The sequence below is a fragment of the Notamacropus eugenii genome, chromosome 7, assembly GCF_028372415.1.
Source record: "Notamacropus eugenii isolate mMacEug1 chromosome 7, mMacEug1.pri_v2, whole genome shotgun sequence".
NCBI classification, from domain to species: domain Eukaryota; kingdom Metazoa; phylum Chordata; class Mammalia; order Diprotodontia; family Macropodidae; genus Notamacropus; species Notamacropus eugenii.
The window spans coordinates 12,884,946-12,907,546 of NC_092878.1; the positions used below are offsets into that span (position 1 = coordinate 12,884,946).

Sequence of the window (22,601 nt, forward strand, 5' to 3'; positions counted from 1 at the left end):
GGGGCCAAGAACCTTTGGAAGGAACTCATTTACCCAGGGGCTTCTAGACAAATATTTCACAGTCAGTGAGAGAAGAAATGAAAGTGAAAGATGCTAATTTTGTAGAAACGAAAGCAACACTTACCACACTCCTGTTATTGTCTGGAAAGCAAAGTGAAGGTCTCTCATTTCTACGGGATGCCATGATGCAGCGCTCCCTGTCCCCTCTTCGGAGGAAACAATTGACTCTATGAGCTGGCTTTCTGAGGTGGGAGAAAAGGAAATGGAAGGAGACATGCTATGAACTGTCTCCCTCTCCTCCATCCCTTCCTTCCACTTATTCTTCTCCCAACCGTCAGTATCTGTTACTTTGGGCATTACTAGATCTATGCCCATCAATACCTAAACTTGGACAGATCCATTTATCAAATTATCATATTGTCACACAGGAGACCTGGACTCTAACCTGGGGATAGGTAGGGAAAGAAAAGGCTGTAGAGGGTCTGGGTGACAGCAGAATAGAAGTGTCTAGGTCAGTGGGAGAGAGAAGGAACAGCATAAGGGGAAGCAATTAGAAAACAGAATAAAGTCTAAGGCAATTAATCCTGAGGTGGAAAGGTAGAAGAGGAGGCTGTGGCAGGTCAGTAGCCTGAAGGAGTCAAGGGGCAGTATCTTCTTTAGAGCTCTGCCTAGCTCTTAGTTTCGCCCAGGCACTAATATGCCATCCCTTCATTGTTTCTTTCCACCCTTATTCCTTTACGGTTTGTCATTCCCCCGAGTCCTTAATTTTTCCCACTCAGTCCTTCCCTCTCTTCACCTCAATGTTGACTTAGCCCCAGAAAGTGTCTTGCCTTACCTAGTTCTCTAATCCTGGCTCAAGCAGAGAACAGGTCCAGATGTTCTTGAGTCTGGGACGTTCTAAGAATCTAACATCTGACTGCAGAGCAGGACTAGCCAGAAGCAGGAAGTGGTGAACAGGGTGGAGTGATTTGGGGTCATCCTGTAAATGAAAAACACATGGTTTCCTGTAGCTAGGGCCCTCTATCTTCAGCCAGACCAATCTGGAACTGGCTCAAAGGTCAAGCATTGTCCTTGCTGTATGAACATAGAAAAAAATTAAAGCCATAGTTAAACCCATCACCTGCTTCCCTCTGGGATTGGACATCTACTATAAGGAGAGGGAGAGGAAACCAAGCATTTATCAAGCGTTAGGCACTGTGATAAGCAACTAATTTGGGGGGAGTGAAGGAGAGAGGAGTAAAGATTGATGGTATTGCAGGCCAAGGGAAGAATTTTTTTAGGCTAGGGGAGACCTGAGAATGTTTGTGGATAGGGACAAAAAACAATGAAGGAGAGATCAAGGATTAAAGAGAGGGCACGACTGATGAAACTATTTCCTGGAGGATGTAGGAGGAGATAGAGTGGAAAGATTAGTTTTGGTAAGTAGACCCAATTCTTTCTTTTAGAGGTGGATAGGAGAGAATGTAAGGAAGGCAGGGTAAAATAGGGGATTTGCCCTAGAACAGGGGTAGGAAACCTGTAGCCTTGAGGCCACGTGTAACCTCAGGTGTGGATTTTTGACTGAGACCAAGTTTTACAGAACAAATCCTTTTATTAAGGGGAATTGTTCTGTGAAGTTGGATTCAGTCAAAGGGCTGCACTTGAGGATCTAGAAGGCTACATGTGGCTTTAAGGTCTCAGATTCCTTACCCTTGCCCTAGAATGAGTAATTGTCCAGAGGTGGAAAATTTGCCCCAGGGAAGGTTGAGAAGAGAAAAGAGATCTTCTAAGAAAAAAGACAGGGAAAGGGTCTTTTAATGGATCATGGGCGGAGCCTGGTATTGGAGTAAGGACATGGAACTGAGGCTTGGTAGAACTGGTGACAGGATAGTGAGGGTATGAGGGGGAGCAGTCCTCTAGGGGAGCAGACTGAGTTCATGAGGCTTAGGCTGATTAGTGAGCTCCAAGCACTGGCAGATAGAAAGCTTGTCTCCTGAGTACCTCCATCAGTGGCCTAAGCTCTACCTCACAACACTTCTCTCTGCCTGGGCACTAGAGCTTCCCCTCCCTTTGCCCATGATCAGCCTTTGGAAAGGAGGGCCCTTGGATGGGCAGGTAGACAGGTGATAGGAGACATCACCCATGTCCCTAATGGAGGACTTTTCTGAGCATATCTTCACATTTGTTTAAGCACCTTATCTTTCCCTTTTTGCCCTCACTAGTTTCCTCAAGGCCTAGATCCTGGATTTTTGGTAGGAGGACTAAGTTGAAAGTATTGTGAGTAATTAGGGGGAATACTTTTGAAATCCAGGGGCCCTTTCAGGGCCTCTAGAAAGAGGGAAATATGTCCCTAGACTTGGAAGTTTTTCACCACCTCTCAGTCCAGTCTGCCCCAGCTCTTCAAGCCGTGGCAAAGCAGTGGAGGGAGAAAGCCCTTGAGTTTCTTCTAGAGGACCATTCTTTCCTGGAAATGCATCTACCTTCCCCATACCTAATACTTTTTTTCTCTCAAATATTTTCACCAAGTAACTTAAACTTTCTTGAGAAGCAAGGGAAGGTGGGATGGGATTGGCTTGGAAGTCAGGTGTACCTGCCCAAACCAAGGGACTCTCTCTCTATTTTGCTGCTTACGATGAGTATAATGCCTCATAAAAGCAGGAATTGCTGCTCTGGAATGATTGGCATCCCCAGCTCCCTATACCTCCAAGAGAGTTCAGACTTCAACAACCTGACTGAAAGAATGGCTGAGAGTGTGGACATTGCCTACTCATCCACCTCCTTTTCATTCCCTAGGGCCAATGTAAAGAAGGGGTTTCTGTGGAAAAGAGAAATGTCTGTATCTTATATGTCTATTATCTTTTCCCTTATAAATAAATCCTAAAAAACTCATTCCTGTGGTATAGTATATGGGGGGCGGACAGAGGAAAGGAAAGGAAAGAGGTGGGTACAAAGTTTGGGTACCATGTAGGCAGCAGCAAAAGGAGAGGAGTAAAGATAACGAGGAATAAAGTTTGGCAGATCTCAGAGACCAGGTCGCCAATTTGACTTGAATCAAGAGACCAGACAACTTAAACTGGGAGTTCGGGATAAAAATCCTAAAACCAAGAGCCAAGGCACCCAGGTTCCAAAGAAGGTTGTGAGATGTAGGAAGTTAATGTAATCCTCAAATCATCTGGTTTTAAGTTTCAGGACTGGATCTTTCATACACTTTACATAGTATTTTGCTTTCCTCTCTTTTATGTACTTAGCATGCTTTATTTTGTGTGCGTATATATATGTGTATGTGTATATATACACATGCATGCACACACACGTGTATAAATCCTGTCTTCCTACTAGACTGCATAAAGCAAACACAGTGACTTCCTTTTCTTTAAATCTTTCCTTGTACCTAGCATAATGATCTGGGCACAATAGGGGCTTCATAAGTATTTGATTAATTGGACTGGGCATTAAGGTTGATAGGGATGTTTGAAAACAGAAGAGTGGAAACAGGGCTGCTAGCATTTTCACTGGCTGTCCTCTATACCTGGAATGCTTTCCTTTCTTGTCTCTAACTCCAGGCCTCCCTGGATTCCTTCAAATCCTACCTTTCCCAACCCCTCTCAATTCTAGAACCTTCTCTATGTTGATAATTTCCTATTTATCTTGTATGTAGCTTATTTGTACACAATTGTTTGAATCAGTCTTTTCACAGGTATTAGGCTGCATGCCAAACTGAAAGTCTATAGAGCCATGGGGCCAACTTCATCATTGTATGCCTGTGAAACCTTGGCAGTTTACCAGCACCATGCCAGAAAATTAAAGTGCTTCCATTTGAAATGTCTTAGAAAGATTCGGAAAATTACCTGGTAAGATAAGGTATGGGATACTGAGATCCTCTTTTGAGTGGAACTGCCAAGCATTCAACCTCAACTGTAGAACTCTACCGATGGGTTAGCCACATAGCCTGAACGCTAAGCATATATTTACCTAAAAGACTATTTTATGGGGAACTTGCACAAGGCAAGTGCTCATGTAGAGGTCAGAAGAAGCACTTCAAGGATACTCCCTCTGAAGAACTTTAGCATCAGTTGTGAGACATGGGAGACAATGGCATAGGACCACCCAGCATGACGTGCCAGCATCAAAGAAGGCATTGTACTCCATGAGCAAAACAGAATCGGAGGTCTTTCATATCTAACTTTTCTAAAATTGCATTCACTTCCTTAACTTATTTCGTGTTCATTTTGTGGCCAGATTTATCTAATTCTGAGAAGGGACAGTTGAGGTCTCCCACTAGTATAGTGTTACTATCTGTTTCCTCCTGCAACTCATTTAACTGCTTCAAGTGTGTTTCTTATAAACAACATATTGTAGGATTCTGGTTTTTAATCCACTCTGCTATCCACTTCTGTTATATGGGTGAGTTCATCCCATTCACAGCTATGATTACTACTTATATATTTCCCTCCATCTTATTTTTCTTCCTGTTTATCCTTTTCTCTCTCCTTTCACCCTTTCCCTCCTCACCAGTGTTTTGCTTCTGATCACCACTTCTCCCAGTCTGTATTCCTTTTGTCTGGTTCCCTGCCCTCCTTTCCTACTTCCTTAGAGAGTAAGGTAGATTTCTATACCCAACTGATTGTGTATATTATTCCCTCTTTGAGCAAATTCCCATGAGAATAAGGTTCAAGTGATACCCCCCCATCTTCCTCTCCACTGTAATACATCTTTCAGTCCTCATGTGAGATAATTTACCCCATTCTACTTCTCCCTTCCTTTTGTTTCCAGTGTAATTCTCTTTTTTACTCCCCAATTTATTTATTTATTTTTGGAGACCATCCCCTCAAAGTTACTTTATACCTGTATCCTCTGTCTATGTAGACTCCTTCAAACTGCACTAATAATGATACAGTTTTTAAGAACTGCAAATATCATCTTCCCATGTAGGGATGCAACTTGTTTAGCCTTATTGCAACCCTTATGTTTTTTTGTTGCCCTTTTAACTTTTTTATGCTTCTTTTGGGTCTTGTACTTATAAATCAAATTTTTTGTTCACTTCTGGTCTTTTTATCAGGAAAACCCTCTATTTCACTGAATGACCTCTTTTTCCCCTGAAGGATTATACTCAGTATTGGACTGATCAGCCACAGTCAAACACTGTACCTTGACCTCAACGTGTGATGTCATTGGTCCTCTTCCAATATGAAATTTGAACACGAAGCAGCATCCTCAGCACTTAGCACAGTATCTGAAACATAGTAGGTATTTAATAAATGCTTTTCCTTGACTGGCAGTGAGAAAAGGAGTGCTGAGTTGGGGAGGGGTGAGGGAAGGAAACTTCTTTGTAGGAGCTAGGCCTAGGGATGATATAAGGCTGAAAGAGATGACGGCAGTCATCATCATTGGATTTCGGAGCTGGAAGGAACCTTAGAGGTCATCTATCCCTACCTGTTCGTTTTACAGATAAAGAAATTGAGGCCCAGAGTGGTATAGTGACTTTGTGAAAGATCACAAGGTTGCAAATTGCAGAACCAGGATTTAAACCCAGGTTCTCTGACTCCAAAGCAAATGCTTTTGCTATGACAACAGGGATTTCCAACCTTTTTTGGTCCCTCTGCCCCTTGGTTTTCAGTTCATCTTACTGCATTTCCCTGTTCAATGTGAAAAGAAGTAAAGCCTAGAGTTTATCATGCATATACACGCAAGAAATACAATAGATTGATTTTTCCTAAAGGAAACTATTTCTTTGTTTCAAAAAATGCATATCAGACACAGTCAAAACAATTAGTGAGAATCTGGATTCCTTTTCTTTTCAAAGCAATGGTTTATTTTTGGTATGGTTTTTGAAAACATGCTTGCTTTGGATTTGATTGAGAATGAAACAGAGAATCCTAATTCCCAGAATAAGTTGTTATGCATTAGAGTTTAGTGAGCACATTTAGTAAAGTTGCTATGTTTCTCCAAGGGTATATCAAACAGTTTTCAACTTTGCTGGCTGGAAATCAATTTGGAGGTTCTTTTTATTGGGGGAAATCAATTAGCTCATTTTTTTCCTGGGTCCTGCTTGCTGATTTTTTTTTCTAGTTCAGTATGAAAAGTGCCTCATCTCTAAACTTCATTCTGGTTTTGGTCAGTTGGATTTATTTCTTTAAGTGTTCCATTTCTCACCCTGACCCTACTTCCTCACCATTTCCTCTCCAATCCATTTTTCCCCAGTAACACTACTACTTTTAGAATATTTCGAAAGGATAATATAGTATTTAAAAAAAAAAAAACCAAAACTCAGTCCCTGTGCTCCTTTGACAAGTTTCTGATACTCTGTGGGGGCATTATACCTCAGGATGGCCACTCCTGTACTACACCTAAGGCTGGGATACTTCAGTTTGGGGATGATGGAGTCAAAGTAAGAGCTTAACTCTCCAGCTATTTTACCAGGAGAAAGCACAATTGCAGCCAAAGACTCGAGTGTAAAGGAGACTGCATTTCTTCATCCTAATCTCAGGCCTGGGCAGACTGCCAGAGAAGAGAGAGGGGGAAATGCCATGGTAGGAGAGATGACTATCTGGGGAAAAAAAGGAAATTCTGGTGGTTTGGAACAAGTCAGCTCTTGGTCACAGAGGCTCCTTTAGCCCAAAGGGAGGCTCCGCTAGGACAAGCCCCTTACACACCAATCAATCCACAAGAATTTATTAATTGCACCAGACTAAGTGCAGCAGATACAAAGAAAAAGCAAAAAGAATCCTTTCCTTTAAAGACTTACAAATCAATCAGTACTTATACAATAAAAACGGATTAAATGAAGGGTGGACTTAGAGGAGAAGGCATTAACAACTGTGGGGACTGGGAAAAGCCTTCTGGAGGAGATGACCCTTAAACTGAGTCTTCCAGAGAGCCATGGAGCCTATGAGGCAAAGGTTAGGTGGGAGAAAATTTCAGGATAGGGGACAAATAGTGCAAGGATATGGAGATGGGAGATAGAATTTATGTGTGAAGAACAGTAAGTATGCCAGTACATCTGGACTACAGAGCTCATATAGGTAAGTGATGTATTAAAAGACTATAAAGAAAGGGTCAAGTTGTGAAGATTTATAAATGCCAAACAATTATATTTGATCCTAGAGGTAAAAGAGAGTCAATGGAGTTTACTGAGTAGGGGAATGACATGGTCAAGCTTAAACTTTTTAGGAAAATCACTTTGATAGCTGAGTGGAATATGGATTAGAGTAGGGCCAAGTGTCTGGTAGACCAATTAGAAGGTTATTGAAATAGTTCAGGTAAGCAGTGGTGAGGGCCTGAATTAGGATGATGACTCTGTAAGTGGAGAGAAGGGGATGTATCCGAGAAATGTAGAGAAAGAAATTACAAGATTTTATAACTTGGGGGATGGGGAGAAGAGAGACACAGACATATACAAGAGATATGTGTGTGTGTGTGTGTGTGTGTGTGTGTGTGTGTGTGTGTGTGTGTGAGAGAGAGAGAGAGAGAGAGAGAGAGAGAGAGAGAGAGAGAGAGAGAGAGAGAGAGAGAGAGAGAGAGAGAGAGAGAGAAAGCATGAATCTAAGTGAGGCGGGCTTGGGGGCAAAGATAATGATTATCATGTCCTTTTAGATCAAGTCTGGAGAGAGCACTAGGCTTAGGGTTTTGAAGAGAAAGGGTAAAGGATTTGCGGTTAGAAGTAGACTGCTGCATAAACAAGTCCAGACCTAGAAGGGGAAACTAATGATACCTTAACCCTTGGTGACAGGAGAGGATAGGTGGGGGAATGTGGATAGAATCTTCTGACATACAGTAATCTGTCTAGAGCAATATAATGCTCTTTCCTGCAGCTGACATGGGAAATGTATTATGGGATAGAACTCAGGTGGGTCCAGAGGGACTCAGGGGCTTCCCTTTTTCCTCTAAAGTAGTCCTATGCCCACAGACTGGGTTCCTTTTTGTCAAGATTGGCCCTGAAAGGAGGGGTCACACTCTTTTTCTTAAGTTTTATGGCTCTTTACAATCCCCTCCACCCAGAGACCTCGGGAGAACTGCTCCAAACTTAGGTTTGGCTCATGTCTGGGCTCTCCTCATCAGGCAGAAGAAGGGTATTTAATGTGTAGATCAGGTATAGGAAAGCTATTTCCTCCACACAAAAAGAAATGCTTAGAACATAAAAGACATGCACATATTGACTAAGACTTGAATACAAAGCAATTGCAACTACTTTCAGAACATGTTTCAGAACATCACATCTTTTTTGGGCCTGCTGAATAGACATTCCACCTTGCCCTTGGCTCTGCCTTATTTAAACTACTTCAAAGTATCCATTTGGAAAACTGGCCCAAGATTTTTTCTCTTGCCATCAGTGGTCACCTTTCTCTAAGAATCCCCGAAGTTAACCTTAGAGGACTGTCACCTTTAGTTCAGATGACACCAACCAAGTGACCCAGGAGCTCACTAGGTAGCCGCTTAGAAAAAATCCTTCCTTCCCAATTGCTGTCAGGACGGTTATGATAAAAAAAACCCCCACCCAAAGTAGGAACAGTAGCAAGGATTTGAGTGCTACTACTCTCTTAGACCTCACACCAGATCCCAAGGAGATTGTCCCCATGGTCTTGAGAGAGGAAGAAAAAAGAGCACCAGAATATGGTCACTCCTTTAAAAGTCTGCTGAGATGGTGAGGTGGAGGGAGCCGAGAAGAGGTCGAGGGGAATTGAGGGGATGACCTGGGTTGGGGCAGTGACCTCTTCTGGGCTCAGTGGCCAATTATCTCTAATAAAGTTTTGATGTGGTCCTCTGCCCCCACCACCAAGGAAGTGATGCATCATCCCAAAGTGCCAGGTCTTACAATACTGAGCCAGCACTACTGGCCCACCAGAAAGGGTCTGGGTCAGTGTGTTCCTGGAAGGAGGGCAGTTCTAAGCATGCTCCAGGGGTTGTGCTCTAACCATTATACTGTCCCTGCTTTGTTCCCTCAGTTTCGGTGTACAGAGTACAGACACTGAAATTAGGATACCTAGATTCTGTTACAGGTTTGGCCACTAAGAAGCTGGGTAACCTTGGGAAAATCACATAATATCTCTCTGGGGCTACTTGCCTTATTTCAAGTCCTTCTCAGAGTCAGTGAACCATGGTGGGTAATGTTCAACTTGGAGCCTGGATAGAGTGCTAGATTTGAGGCCAGGAAGATGTGGATTCAAATCATACTTTGTATACTTCCTTGCTCTCACAGGAGTATGCGTAAATGGTTTAATCTTTTTAAACCTCAATTTTCTCATCTACAAAATGGGGGTATAGATAATACATCTAAGTAGTTACCTCACAGAATTGCTGTGGGGCTCAAATGAGAAAATGATTGTAAAGTGTTTCGCAAACCTTAACTTGCTATATGGTTAGCAGCTTGCATATATACATATACATACATACAATATATGTATGTGTGTATACACACACACTACATTATCACTCCACATGTAACTGTTTATAAAAAGGGCTTTCTATGACTATCTCAAATGATCCTCACAACACATATACCTACTGATAGTGTTATTTCCATATATATAATATGTGTATATATAAATATTATGTGGACATATATATATGTATACACACCCACCCCCACCCCCACCCCCACCCCCACATATGTATATATAAACTGAAGGGCAAATAAATTAATTATTTATTGCCCACAGTTGCAGACTTCAAGTCTAATATACCCATCTTACTTATCACATAGGATTCTGTGGGAATTAAATAACACTGGTGGAATTTGAAAATTATAAGGTGCTACACAGATATAGGGGCAATGGGGTGGCATAGGAGATGAAAGTGCTGTGTCTGGAGTGGGGAAGGCCTGAGTTCAAATTTGGTCTAGGACACTTAACAGCTTTGTGACCCCCTAGGCAAGGCACCTAACCTCTCTGCCTCAGTTTCTTTAACTGAAAAATAAGTCTAATAATCATAATTTGACCTACCTCACAGGGTTTTTGTAAGAATTAAATAATCTCAAATGAGATAATGTTGGTAAAGTGCTTAGTACAGCACCTGGCATAAAGGAGGTACTTAATAAATGTTTATTTCCAACCTGGAAAGACATATATGAACTGATGGTGAGTGAAGTGAGCAGAAGAATATTGTACATGGTAAGAGCAACACTGTGTGATGATCTACTTTGATAGAATTAACTCTTCCCAGCAGAGCGATGATCTAAGACAATTCCAAAGACTCATGATGGGAAATGCTGTCCACATCTGGGAAAAGAGCTAGGGAGTCTGAATGCAGATCGAAGCATATGATTTTCACTTTTTGTTTTTTACTTCCTCATGACTTTTCCCTTTTGTTCTGATTTTTCACAACATGACTAATGCGGAACTATGTTTGCTATGACTGTACATGTATAACCTATATAGATCGCTTGCTTTCTTGGGGAGGAGAGGAGGGAAAGGAGGGAAAAAAAATTGGAACTCAAAAATGTAATAAAAGTGAATGTTGAAAACTATCTTTACATGTAATTGGAAAAAATAAAATATTAAGTAAAAAAACCAAAAAAGCAAAAATGTTTTGTTTCTTTACCTTTATTTCATAGTTCATGGGTTTCAAATTGGATTGGATCTTAGAACACATTGAGTTTAGCTCCCTCATTTTATAGATTAGAGAAGGGAGGTCTTGAGATGTCAAGGAACTTGTTCAAGATAATCTCGATAATAAGTGGAAGAGCTGACACTTGAAGACAGGTTCTCTGGCTCCAAATCCCCAGCCCCTGTCAAAAGGCTGCACTTAAGGACCTAGAAGGCCATAGGTGGCCTTATGCCCTGCACTCTCCACTGCACCATGCTCTCTCATCATCATAATGTGTTCCTTCCCCATGGAAGAGTGGACCCATTAGCTCCCAAATTTTGATTTTAGGAGGAGCTCAGCTCGGAACAATGGATTTTTCACCTGGCTGATTTCTCCACCATACCCATGTCAGGGTATGTTGCCCCCTCCCACCCCTCACTTTCCAGCTTCCTTTAGTTTATTGTATTTCCCCATGAAACTGTAAGATCTTTGAGGGTAGGGACCATTAATTATTTTGTATTTGTATCCCCAGCGCTAAGCACTGGCATATAGTGGGCATTTAACAGATGTGTACTGACAACTGACAATTGCCTACTTCTTTTCTTTGGGGTCAGTGGGCTGGGGGATTAGGAGGTAGGATAGGAAAACAGTAGGGATGGCTGGGATGATGGAGTAGAGCCTGGGGGTTAGTCTCATCTAACATGGGTGAGTCTGTGGAGGAGCATCAATGAAATGGTTAATAGTAGGCCCCAGTAATGTTATTTCTCCCCCTAGCCTTCCTATTATTCATCCCTAGAAGAGCACTTCTTAATCTGTGGGTGCAGATCCCATATGGGTCATGTAACGGAATGTGGGGGTGGTGAAAAATTGGGCAACAGTAAAAGGTTTCTGAACGTGTAATGACCAAAAATTAATTCAAAATCAAACATAATGAATCCGAGGAGTTTCTGGAAGCGCTTGTCTCTTTGGCAACTTCACTGCAGCCTCGGTTCTGAACACACAACACGCGCACTTTGCCCTGCACATTCCATCACACCACACAATGCTGACGAATGTGGTCGGAAATACCTTGACTCAGATTCGACACTATTGTATATTATGAATTTCAGTGTTCTTACTGTACGTACAAAATCATTAAGTCAATTTTGGCTTGGGATTAGGACAGAATTTCCAACAATTTCTGAAACGGCCCTTCCATTTTGGACTATGTGTTTATGTGAAGTGATGTTCTCAGAACTGATAATTATAAAATCAAAATATCAATTAATTCTGAAAAATGTTGAAGACGCTCTCTGTCCTGCAATATCAAATACTCTGCCAAGATTTAATTCTTTATGTAAAAATAAATAAACACATCCATTTCATTAGTACATAAATTTGCTTTCATCTTTAATAAACAGTAAAATTATACGTACAGCAAAGAATTATTTTAAAATAAATTTCCTTATATTTATTAGTAATTGTTTGATTAGTATACCTATTTTATGTACTTACATACCAGGGATTGAATAACAATTTCTCAGGCGGAAAGAGGTTGGGAGGGTTAAAAGTTTAAGAAGCCTAGAAGAGTCTAAAGTAGAAGAGAGGACCCCAGGGATCAGGGCAGAAAGCAGCCAGAGAGCAGCGTCAGCCTCCCAGCTGCAGTCTTGGACAGAGGGTTTTCAGGTGCTAAATGGTGCTGTCCAGGTGCACAGGAACCAGCTGATATCCAGGGGGATCGCCAGCTTCAGGGTGACTGCAGGCCACAACGAAGGCTTTAACAAGGGAGGTGTCCTTGTAGCGGCAGTTGGGGTATTTCCCAGAGGTGAGGTCACACTGGGTGATGGAAACTGCCTTAGGACTCTGGTGACAGTTCTTCTGGCCATTCTTGCAGGTTATACTGGGGGATCCACAGACCCCGGCCACATTGGGGAAAGTGTCATGGAGGAAGGTGTTAAGGGGCTTGCAGTGCTGGGTGTAAGAGTTAATCATGCCCATGGCCTTGTTGCACTGGAGAGGACTGGGCTGGACATGCTGAACTTGAAACCATTTGGCGGAGGTCAGGTTCTGAGGTTTTGCGCTAACTGGGACCTCCCTCAGCCCCAGAAAGAGAAGCAAGAAGAGGCATGAGCCTGCCAGAGCCGGTGCCATCTCTCCTGAAAGGAGCAGGAAGGAAGAAGCTATACATTCAAGAAATCAGTGGCCCCCTGCTCTGGTTTCAGTTGCTGTTTCCTTGGCCAGCTGTGCACCCATTCCCATTTACCTCAATGGGTCCCTAGACCCTAGACATAGAGTGACTGTACTTCACATCCACTTTATCCCACAGTCTCCCTCTCTTATCTCATTTCATCTAATCTCTCTTATCCACTGTGATCCTACTGTAACCCTATATTCCCCTTCACCCCACTGGGATCTTATTCCCCCTTCTTTCCACAATTCTCCTACATCCTTTACTGTGGGCTCACTGAGAGCAGGAACTGCCTTTTATCTTTGACACCCCAGCACTTAGAACAGTACCTGGTGCTTAATAAATGCTTACTGATTGGATATCTGTTCTTTTTACTCTATGCTTTCATCCCTACATAACACAACATTCCCTTCCCTGTTCACATCCCTTCCCTATGCTCCCATCTCTACATACCCTACTGTGCCTTTACCCTCCTTCCCCTACTGACATCAACCCCCCAGCGCCATTATGCTCCTAGCTCCTCTCAGCCTACTATGCCCCTTCTCTGTTCATATCACTGTGTTCTTCTCTCCTCTCACCCTACTACTTTGCCTTCATCCTTATTTCCCTACTGCCCTTTCTGCCCCCTTACTCGCTCTGCTCCTGTGACCCCATCCCTACATACTCCACTGTGCCCCTAACTTACTTACATCATAATGCTCCCAGACCCACTGAATTACACAATTACCCTTTGAAAAGTCATCTTTTCTCTTTATCCATCCTTCCCTCCCCCTTCCCCTTGCTCCTACAACACTTTCCTACCTAAATCCTCTCCTACTCCAACCCCAAAAAGCCATCACTGTTCATCACCCAGTCTTACTGGAATATCTTCTTGCTGCAAGCTGAATCCAGAAGACTCTTGAGAAAAGTCTGTACTATCTTCCTTGTTGGCTGCAGTTTTCACAGAACCCGCCTACTATGAGATCAGCCAGAAGGCTATAGGGTCAATCTCAGGGTCAGTGGAGAGACGTGGTGTTTGTGGTTGGCGTGTGTACCATATATCCCAGAACATGTTAAAGTCAGTCACTTCCTGGTTGGGAAATCAAAGTCAGTCCCCGCCCCACTCCCTTTCATGTGACCTGAACCAGTGGATACCACATATGCCAGTGTTTATCAAAGGAATTAATACACTTGTCTAAACAAGTTCGATAATGGCAACACCCTAAAAATATACTCATCTTGTCACATTAAGAAAAAAATGTAATGGAGCACTCCCTTTCCTGATGTGTCAACCAAGTATGAAGGCCTGGCATTTCTCACCAGTGACACCAATAGGGGCTCCCTGAGGTGGCATCATGCACTCTTCTGTCTCTGCCCTGAGAGAGCTAGACCATGCCTGCCTCGACAAGCATTGTATATATGATTTCCTGATTGGGGTGTCACTGTTTACTCATGAGGATCTGAAGGAAGAAGAGTTGATTCATCAATGTTTTATGTGGATTCTGTACTATTTGGCCCCCTTGATCTCCATCCCTAGTAGTTATTCTAATGATGATACAGGACTTCCTAGGGCTACTATCTGGGCCTCATTGTTTTCTGTCTAGGTATTGACCACTGTATTCATTCAACAAAAATTTATTAAGTACCTATTATGAGCCAAGCATCATGGTAGGCATTGATGATACAAAGATAAAAATGAAAGTCCTTGCCTTCGAGGAGCTTATGTTCAGTTGGGTGGCACAATATGTACCCAGAGAAGTAAATACAAAATAAATACCAGTTATTTTTTGCAGGGATAGAGAGGGCAGTAGTGATTGAGGAGTGGGAGGACAGGGTAGGCCTTCTACAGAAAATGGCCCTTGAGTTAAGCCTTGAAGGAAATTAGGAATTCCAATTAGAGGAAGTGAGGAAAGCAGTATATCCAGACATGGGCAATGGCCTGGGCCAAAGCGGATTGGGAGCATCAAGCAGGCTACTTTGGCTGGAAAGCAGTCAGCATTAGGAGAGTTACATTCAGTAAGTCTGGAAATATAGGCTAGGATCAAATGGTGAAGCTTTTTAAAGTCCAATCAGTGGAACTAATTATCTTTTATCCTAGTGTAAGAAGGAGCATCTTGAGTAGAAGAGTGACATGGTCAGACCTGTGCTTTAAGAACATCAGTTTGGCAGATTGTGGGGAATGAACTGGAGATAAGAGTGACTGGAAACAGCAAGAAAGTTGGGAGGTTTTGTAATATGTAACCTGAAAATTATGGTAATAGTCATGAGAGTGGGGAGAAGAGGAAAGATGTAAGACATGTGGTGGAGCAGAATGGACCAGACTTGGCCATAGATTAGATCAGAGACTTGAAGGAGAGGTAAGAGTTGAGTGGAACTCCAAGGTTACAAACCTGTTTTAACTGGAAGGATAGTGATTGCATCAATAAAAACAAGGAAGTAAGGAAGACAGTAGGGTTTTAGGGAAGAGGCACTGATTTCTGTTTTGAGATGCCTGTGGGACATGAAGTTGAGAATACTTGAAAGAAAGCTGGGGATGCAGGAGCAGGCCTCAGGGGAGGCTGGGGGTACATATAAAAATCTGAAAGTCACATACTTGGAGAGGATAATTGAACTTACGGGAGGTAATGAGATCACTGAGAAAGAAAGCTGACAAATAGCTCAGAACAGAGCCCGGGAATATGGATGGCCACACAAAGGGGGTGAGAGATAAAGGACAATCCAACAAGGAAGACTGAGGGATGGACAGACAGGTAAAACAACCAAAAGAAGTAGGTATTACCAAAACTCAGAGAGAAAAAAGTATACAGGATAAGAGCGGAGTCAAAGGTGTTGGTCAAGAAGGATAAGGACTTGGGAAGGGCCATAGGGTTTGGAAATTAAGAGATCACTGCTAATCTTGGAAAGAGAAGATTCAATTACATGAGGATGTCAGAAACCGGACTGAAAGGGGCTGAGAAAGGAAAGGAAAGAGGGGGAAATGAATGGAAGACATTTTTTTCTTGGCTGTAGAAGGGAGAAGATAATAGATGAAAGCTTGAAGTGAAGTGACTTAGCCACACAGCTAGCAGGCTTAGATCTGGAACTTGAACAGCGGATCCACGATGCCACGATTCTTGCCAGAAGTCCATGCTGCTTCTGTATCAAAGCAGCAAAGTATTATGGGAAATGCTAAGGGGCAGTGTGAGGATAAGGTAGTATTTTATGTCACCCTAAAATATATGGAACAGCACATTAGCAGGGATTTGGAGGCAGAGGACCTGGGTGCAGACCTACCACTTGTGTGGCGTTGGGCAAGTCTCTTAAATTATCTGGTCTTCAGTTTCTTCATATAGAAATCAAGGGGTCTTTTCTGGTTATAAATCAAAGTAGGCGGTCCATTCTCTGGTTCTTACATTGGAGCCTGGATTCTCCCTCTTCCGTTAAGACAGTATTCAAGATGCTCAACACTTTCTTTGTTATGTTACTGGTTGGCTTAAACCCAGGATCAGTCATTGGTTGGCTAGCAATCTAGCCACCAATGGCTAGATAGCCTGATGTTGACTGAGAACTCAGTCAGCTATAGATAGGGACAGAAGGAAGCAGATGGAGTAATTTCCTCCTGTTTCATATACTTAGGTGTCTCCTTCCTGAATCATTTCTAAGACTTCATTACTATACAGTCACTATACAAATATTTAGTGGGATGGAAGTTTAGCTTAGATCAAAGCTTAAGAGCATGTAGCAATTTAGAGTTAGGATTAGAGTACAGTACACTGTCAGTACACTGGCGTAGAGGTTTGGAGCAACATTTTTATTGGGGGGCCCAACAGAGACAAGAAACCAGCAGGGAGAGAATCATCTCTGTGGATCACGAGAAGGGCAACCGTGATGAGTGGGGAGAGTCAGGAGTTTGGCTATCCTAGAATGAACTGGGAAAGAGAGACATGCCACTAGATGGCAGAAGAGGCTAAGGGACATGGGACCATGACTCTTCATTAATTTGCCTTTTCTGGGGCTTGAGTTCTTAAGTCACACCTTTCTTTGCTTTCTTAAGAACCCTGAACTCCAAGCAAATGTGAACCTATGCACAGAGAGCTATGCACATGACAGGGGAGATGCCAAGACATTTTATGCCTAAGAATCCTTGATTTGGAACAGTAGAAGTTATTGACTTGAGACAACAGAGGAATGGTGATTGGTGGTGGGATAGGGAGCTAAATTGGATTCCCAGCTAGAACTGCTTGTTTATTCTTGTAATGCCATGTTTCCACATCCTGATTTCCTCTAACCTCTGCCACTGAGTTTATCCATCATGATATTTGAGAGGCTGAATGGCGTAGTGGATGAAGCTGGTGTTAGAAACACTTGGGTTCAGATCCCTCTTCAGACACTCACTAGCTGTGTGACCATTGGCAAATCACTTAACCTGTCTGAGCCAAAGTTTGCTCTCTCTATATAGTACAAACCTCACAGGGTTGTTGGGAGGCTAAGAGGAGAGAATAAACACAAGCTTTAAAGTCTTATGTGAATGTTGGTTATTCCCTCCTCCCCTTCTCCATTTGAATTGCCTTGGTGGGAGATGAAATGAAATCGACACATTCCCCTATGGTTTTGGAGCAAAAGAGCAAACCAGTATGTTTGATACGAAGATATTCATGGTCTATATCTATACATGGTCTATGTCTATACATGGTCTATGTCTATACAAAATGAGGGACTGGGTCTATTTTTTTGTTGGTATAGGTAACTCCCAAATGAGGTACTCCTTCTACTAATACAATGCCTTCTCTTCAACTTAGTCTTCTTTTAAAATTTATTTAGTTAAATATTTTCCAGTTACATGTAAAATTTTTTTCAACAATAATATTTTTTATATTTTGAGTTCCAAATTCTCTCCCTCCCTCCTGTTCCTCTGCCCTCTGTGAGGAGTTAAGCAATTTGATTCTGATTATATATGTGAGGTCATACAAAATACATTTCCATATTAGCCATGTTTCTGCAATTTCATCTTAAAGGGCTGACTAAAGCATAGCTCAGAGATTAAATGACTTGGTCAGGGTCTCAGAGCCCAACAGGGTCTCTAGTCAAGGAAAGACTTGAACCCAGGTATGAAACTGGCTCTCTGTCCATTATAACATACCCTTTCTCTGTATGCCTACACATTAAATTCGAAATGGAAAATAAAATCCATTACCTGCACATATGTAAACCTGACATTTATTGTGCCCTCATCACCATCTGGATTCTACTGGTGAAGCCAGATTTTCCCTGCCTGGCTTATCCAGATCACAGGCTGAGGTCCTCTTTGGCTCATTTTGCACAAACACGCAACCATGAGGAAGAATGTTAAGTGTGATCTGTTTTTTTCCCCTTCATTTGCCCCTGGCTGCATTTTTAAAGGGTATTTTCATCAAGAAGAGAAAATGTCAAGGGTAGGGGAACAAGAGGAGGTAGGCAGAGGGCCAAGGTGGAAAGGTCATAGAAGAGCTGCAGGAGGCCAGCACTGGGAGGGGGAGGGAAGGGGAAGAAAAAGGGAAAATGGGCCAGAAAAGAAGCTGCCTCTGTGCATGGGAATTGAGAGAGTTGGCCTACTCTTGCTCCCATCCCATCGGCCATGTCGCTGATGGTGGCCCAGTCTCTCCCCAGGGGGCCCGCAGCTGGCGGTTAAAGTAGCTGGGGTGAGTGTTGTGGAAATCCCAAGCCATGCCAGGTGGACCTCTGCCTCTTTTTATGGTAGGCCAACAGCAGCTGTTTCTTGCTGCTTTCATCTGTATGTGGGGGTGGTGGTGGTAAAGAAGAGGGGTCAAAGACAGGAGGAACTGACTGCTATCTACTCTTTTGAAATAAATCTGAATTTAAAAATTTTCTTCTGTATATCACCTTGATTTCTGGACATACACCTTTACTCTCCTCTACCAGCAAGCCATACCTTATAACAAAGAAAAAAAAGAAAGGGGGGGAAGGGAAGCAACTCAGCAGAATTAAGCAGCACACTGACCAAATCTGACAGTAGAGGGACTGTTCCATACCCAGAGTCCCCTACCTCTGAAAAGAAAGGAGATTAGCCTCTATGTCTCTTTTTGATTTTCTCATAGCCTTTGGGTGGTGAGCATAGATATTGACCCTAGACATGAATGGTCTATCCAGCTAGGATCAGATTCAGTCTTACATATTCCATTGCATGTGTGTGTATGTGTGTGTGTGTGTGTGTGTGTGTGTGTGTGTGTGTGTGTGCGTGTGTGTGTGTAAAGGTTAACTGACATATAGAGATGGAAAATGATCTATTTTTATTATATAGCAAGACAGTATTAGAGAAGGGACTATTTTTTGTGGAAAGGTTAACAGATGTATGGAAATGGAAAGTAACCTACTTTTATTATATAGCTAGGGACCAGAACCCAGGCTTCCTGGTTGCCTATGGTTCTCTCTCCATTGGATACCATGTCTCCTGTTCCCTGTGACTCACAGGGCCTAGAGGAGAGATAGGCATGCTGAGAGAAAGGCTAGGTTCCTATTCTGGCAGCTCCAAAGTCATTCTAATAGAAGCCCCAATGGCCTCTCTTTTGAGGTTTGTGAAATCTCTCTCTGTCCTTGTTGCTATCACCTACTAAAATCTCCAGGGCATTCTCAGTTATCTCAGTGACTTCCATCTCCAGCTCATCATCCATCTTCCTTCCCATCTTATCCCCGGCCACCATCCTTGGGGGATTTAATGTTCACATCAAAGATCATTTTAATAACCTTACCTCTCAGTTCCTTCGCCTCCTCAACTCAGAACCTCCTTCTCTATCCCAATTCAGGCACAAGCTGACAAAACCATATCCTAGACCGTACCCCCTACAGGAATTGTGCCACCTCCAGAATCTCCACTTTGGAATTCGACTCTCAATCATCCAATAAATATATGCCAGATAGTATGTTAAGCTCTGGAGACACAGAGGTGAGAAAAAGGACCTGCCTTTATAAAGCTCACTCTCTCTGAGACCACAACCTTTGATCCTTCCATTAGCCTTCCCTTCTCCATTCTAAATTTGCTCCCTGCCCTTATCAGGGCTGCTGGTTGACGTATCTATCCTCTCTCAACCCATATCTCCCACTAAGGCATCACTCTCCTTAGTCCCTAAGTCTTGCTTGTCCACTTTGATGCTTCACTAGATACGACCCCAGTGAGGAAGCGTGCATGGCACAATGAAAAGAACACTAACTTTGGCATCAGAGGAGCTGGACTCATAATCCTGGCTCTACCACTTACTACCTCTGGGACAATGGACATTTCACTGAACCTTCTAGTTTTTTTATCTGTAAAACAGGAGTGCTAGACTAAATGACCTCTAAGATCCCTCCCATTCCTGACCTGTACCCTGATCATCCCTAGAAAACTCCTATCAGTCAATAAGCATTTATTAAGCACCTACTTTGTGCCAGGCGCTGTACTAGGTGGTAGGATTATATAAAAAGATGTAAAAGACAACCCCAGCCCTATAGGAAGGAGCTCACAATTTAATGGGGGAGACGTCAAGCACACAAATATGTACAAACAAGCTATACACAGGAACAATGGGAATGATTAAAAGAGGGAAGGCACTGTAATTAAGAGGGGTTTGTTATAGAAGATAGGATTTGAGTTGGGACTTAAAACGAAGTCAGGGAAACCAGTGGAGAAATAAAAAAGGAGAGCCTTCCAGGCAGGAGGGACAGTCAGAGAAAATGCCCAGAGCCGAGAGATTGAACACCTGGTTTGAAAAAGGCAACGTCACTGTAGCAAAGAGTACGTGGAGGGAAATGGGGATTGTGGAGAGGTAAGGTTAGGAAGGGCTTTGAATGTCAAACAGAGGATTATGTATGGATTCTGGAGTTGATTGGGAGCTACTGGAATTTCTTGAGTGGGGGTAGGGATGACATGACTAAATTTGCTATTTAGGAAAATCACTTGGGCATCTGAGTCAAGAATGGACTGAAGTGAGGAGGGATGAGTGATTGGGAAGCTAATGTTGCCCTCAACAGTAACAGGGGAAATTTAGAAGTGGGGAGAATTTGGGGGAAAAGATGGTGAATTCCATTTTGCACTGGTTAAGTTTAAGGTATCAACTGGATTATCCAGTTGGAGATGCCTAATAGGCAGGTGGACAAGTGAGATTAGGGGGTCTAGAGAAATTAGTCTAGATAAAGAGATTTGAGAATTATCTGTATAATGGTGGTATTTAAATCCATGACAGCTGATGAAGGCCCAGGACAGAGCTCTGAGGGACGCTGAAAGTAAAAGGGAGTGACCAGGATGAAGACGTTGAAATGAGATTGAGATGGAGCAGTCGGATAAGTAGGAGACCCACCCCTTGCTTTGTTACTCTAAGAGATCCATAGCTCGTGTATATTACTAGAGAAAATCATGAAATTGAACCAATTCTGCACCTCCAGGCGAAGCAGTTAGAGGAGCTCTAAGGTTGCAGAAAGGGCCATAGATTTGGGTTGTGGCAGCTAAAGAATGAAGAGTGCTTAATCTACTGAAGGAGAGAGAGAGTTGGGGAAAAAGAAGAGACAGGCTCGACCCTTTTAGAAGTGTGAAAGACTAGTTTTAAAGGGTTAGAAAAAGGAAGGAGGGCCATAGAAAGGCACAGCCACTAATAAGCCTTGGCTGGAAAGGAGCAGGTATTTGAGGGATGGTTTAGGAGGCCAGGCTTAGGAGTTCTTCTCGTTGTCTATTGCTTATTTTTGGAGGAGGGAGAGAAAAGGATAAAGAACATCCTGACCACCAACTATCACAGAGGATTAGGAAGTAGAGATCTGGAACCTGAAAGGAGTGGATAGTCGGTGAATGCACATTTATTAAAGACCTACTTACTATGTGCAGGACATTGTAGTAAGTATAATCCAAAGAAAGGCAAAAGGCAGTTCTGCCCTTGAGGACCTCACCATTTAACGGGAGGGACAACTTGCAACTTCATAAAGAGGGCAGTTAGGTGGCTCAGTGAATAGAGAGCAGGCCCTGGAGTCAGGAGGATCTGAGTTCAAATCCAGCTTCAGACACTTGATACTTACTATTTGTGTGCCCTTGGGCAAGTCACTTAACTCTGACTGCCTTGTCTTCCCCCCTCCGAAAGAAAAACCAAACAAGTTACGTATACAGGATAAATGAGAGGGCAGCTCAGTCACTTACACTAGTTATGTGAACCTGAGCAAGTCACATAATACTGTTTGCCTCAGTTTCTTCATCTGTAAAGTGATCTGGAGAAGGAAATGGACATCTCTAGCATCTTTGCCAAGAAAACCCTAAATGGGGTCAAGAAGAGTTGGGCAAGAAGATGAGATTTTAGTTGGAACTTGAAGGAAGCCAGGGAAACCAGTGGTGGAAATGGGGAAAGAGAGCATTCCAGGCCTGAGAGAGCCAGAGAAAATGCCTAGAGCCGAGAGATTGAATAGCTTGTTTGAGAAAAGCAAGGGGACCAGTCTCACTGGATCAAAGAGTACATGGGGAATGTGTAAAGTTTAAGAAAACTAGAAAGGTAGGTAGGGAGTGGAGGGCAAGGATATGAAGGTCTTTGAACACTGAACAGAGGACTTTGTATTCTACCCTGAGGGTGACAGGAAGCCACTGGAATTTATTGAGTAGTTGGGTAATATGATCAGACCTGCTCTTTAGTAAAATCACTTTGGTGGCTGAATAAAGGATGGACTGGAGTGTGGAACGGCTTATGCCAGGCAGACCACCAGCAGGCTACTGCACTAGTCTATGAATGTGGAGACAAATCTGTACCAGAGAAGGGGGAACATTTGAGAGGCTATTGCACTAGTCTAAGAGAGAGGAGAGAAGCCTGTACCACAGAAGGGGGAATATTTGAGATATGCCATAGGCCAGGGCAATAGATAAGATATTGGAGTTGTGGCATCAAGGATGACATTAGATTGTGAGACTAGGGGACTAGGATAGTGTTGCCTTTGACAGTGACAAGTTTGAAAGGGAGGAGGGTTTGGGGTGGGG

The 22,601-nt window shown here is 42.8% G+C and overlaps 2 protein-coding genes across 2 annotated transcripts in view; one reads left to right on the forward strand and one right to left on the reverse strand.

Annotated features, from left to right (window-relative positions):
• Positions 1-22,601, forward strand: part of RNASE13 (ribonuclease A family member 13 (inactive)) — a 38,406-nt gene that overhangs the window by 11,459 nt on the left and 4,346 nt on the right. The gene's annotated exons all lie outside the window — the stretch shown is intronic.
• Positions 11,860-13,663, reverse strand: RNASE7 (ribonuclease A family member 7). The gene is made up of 2 exons (XM_072625311.1): positions 13,527-13,663; positions 11,860-12,635 (listed from the first exon to the last, which is right to left on the reverse strand). The coding sequence occupies exon 2, from the start codon at positions 12,628-12,630 to the stop codon at positions 12,169-12,171; it is 462 nt and encodes a 153-aa protein (XP_072481412.1). The 5' UTR covers positions 12,631-12,635; positions 13,527-13,663; the 3' UTR covers positions 11,860-12,168.

Coding starts and splice junctions, on each gene's coding strand:
- RNASE7 (XM_072625311.1), bottom strand. CDS start 12,630: ATGGCACCGGCTCTGGCAGGCTCATGCCTCTTCTTGCTTCTCTTTCTG.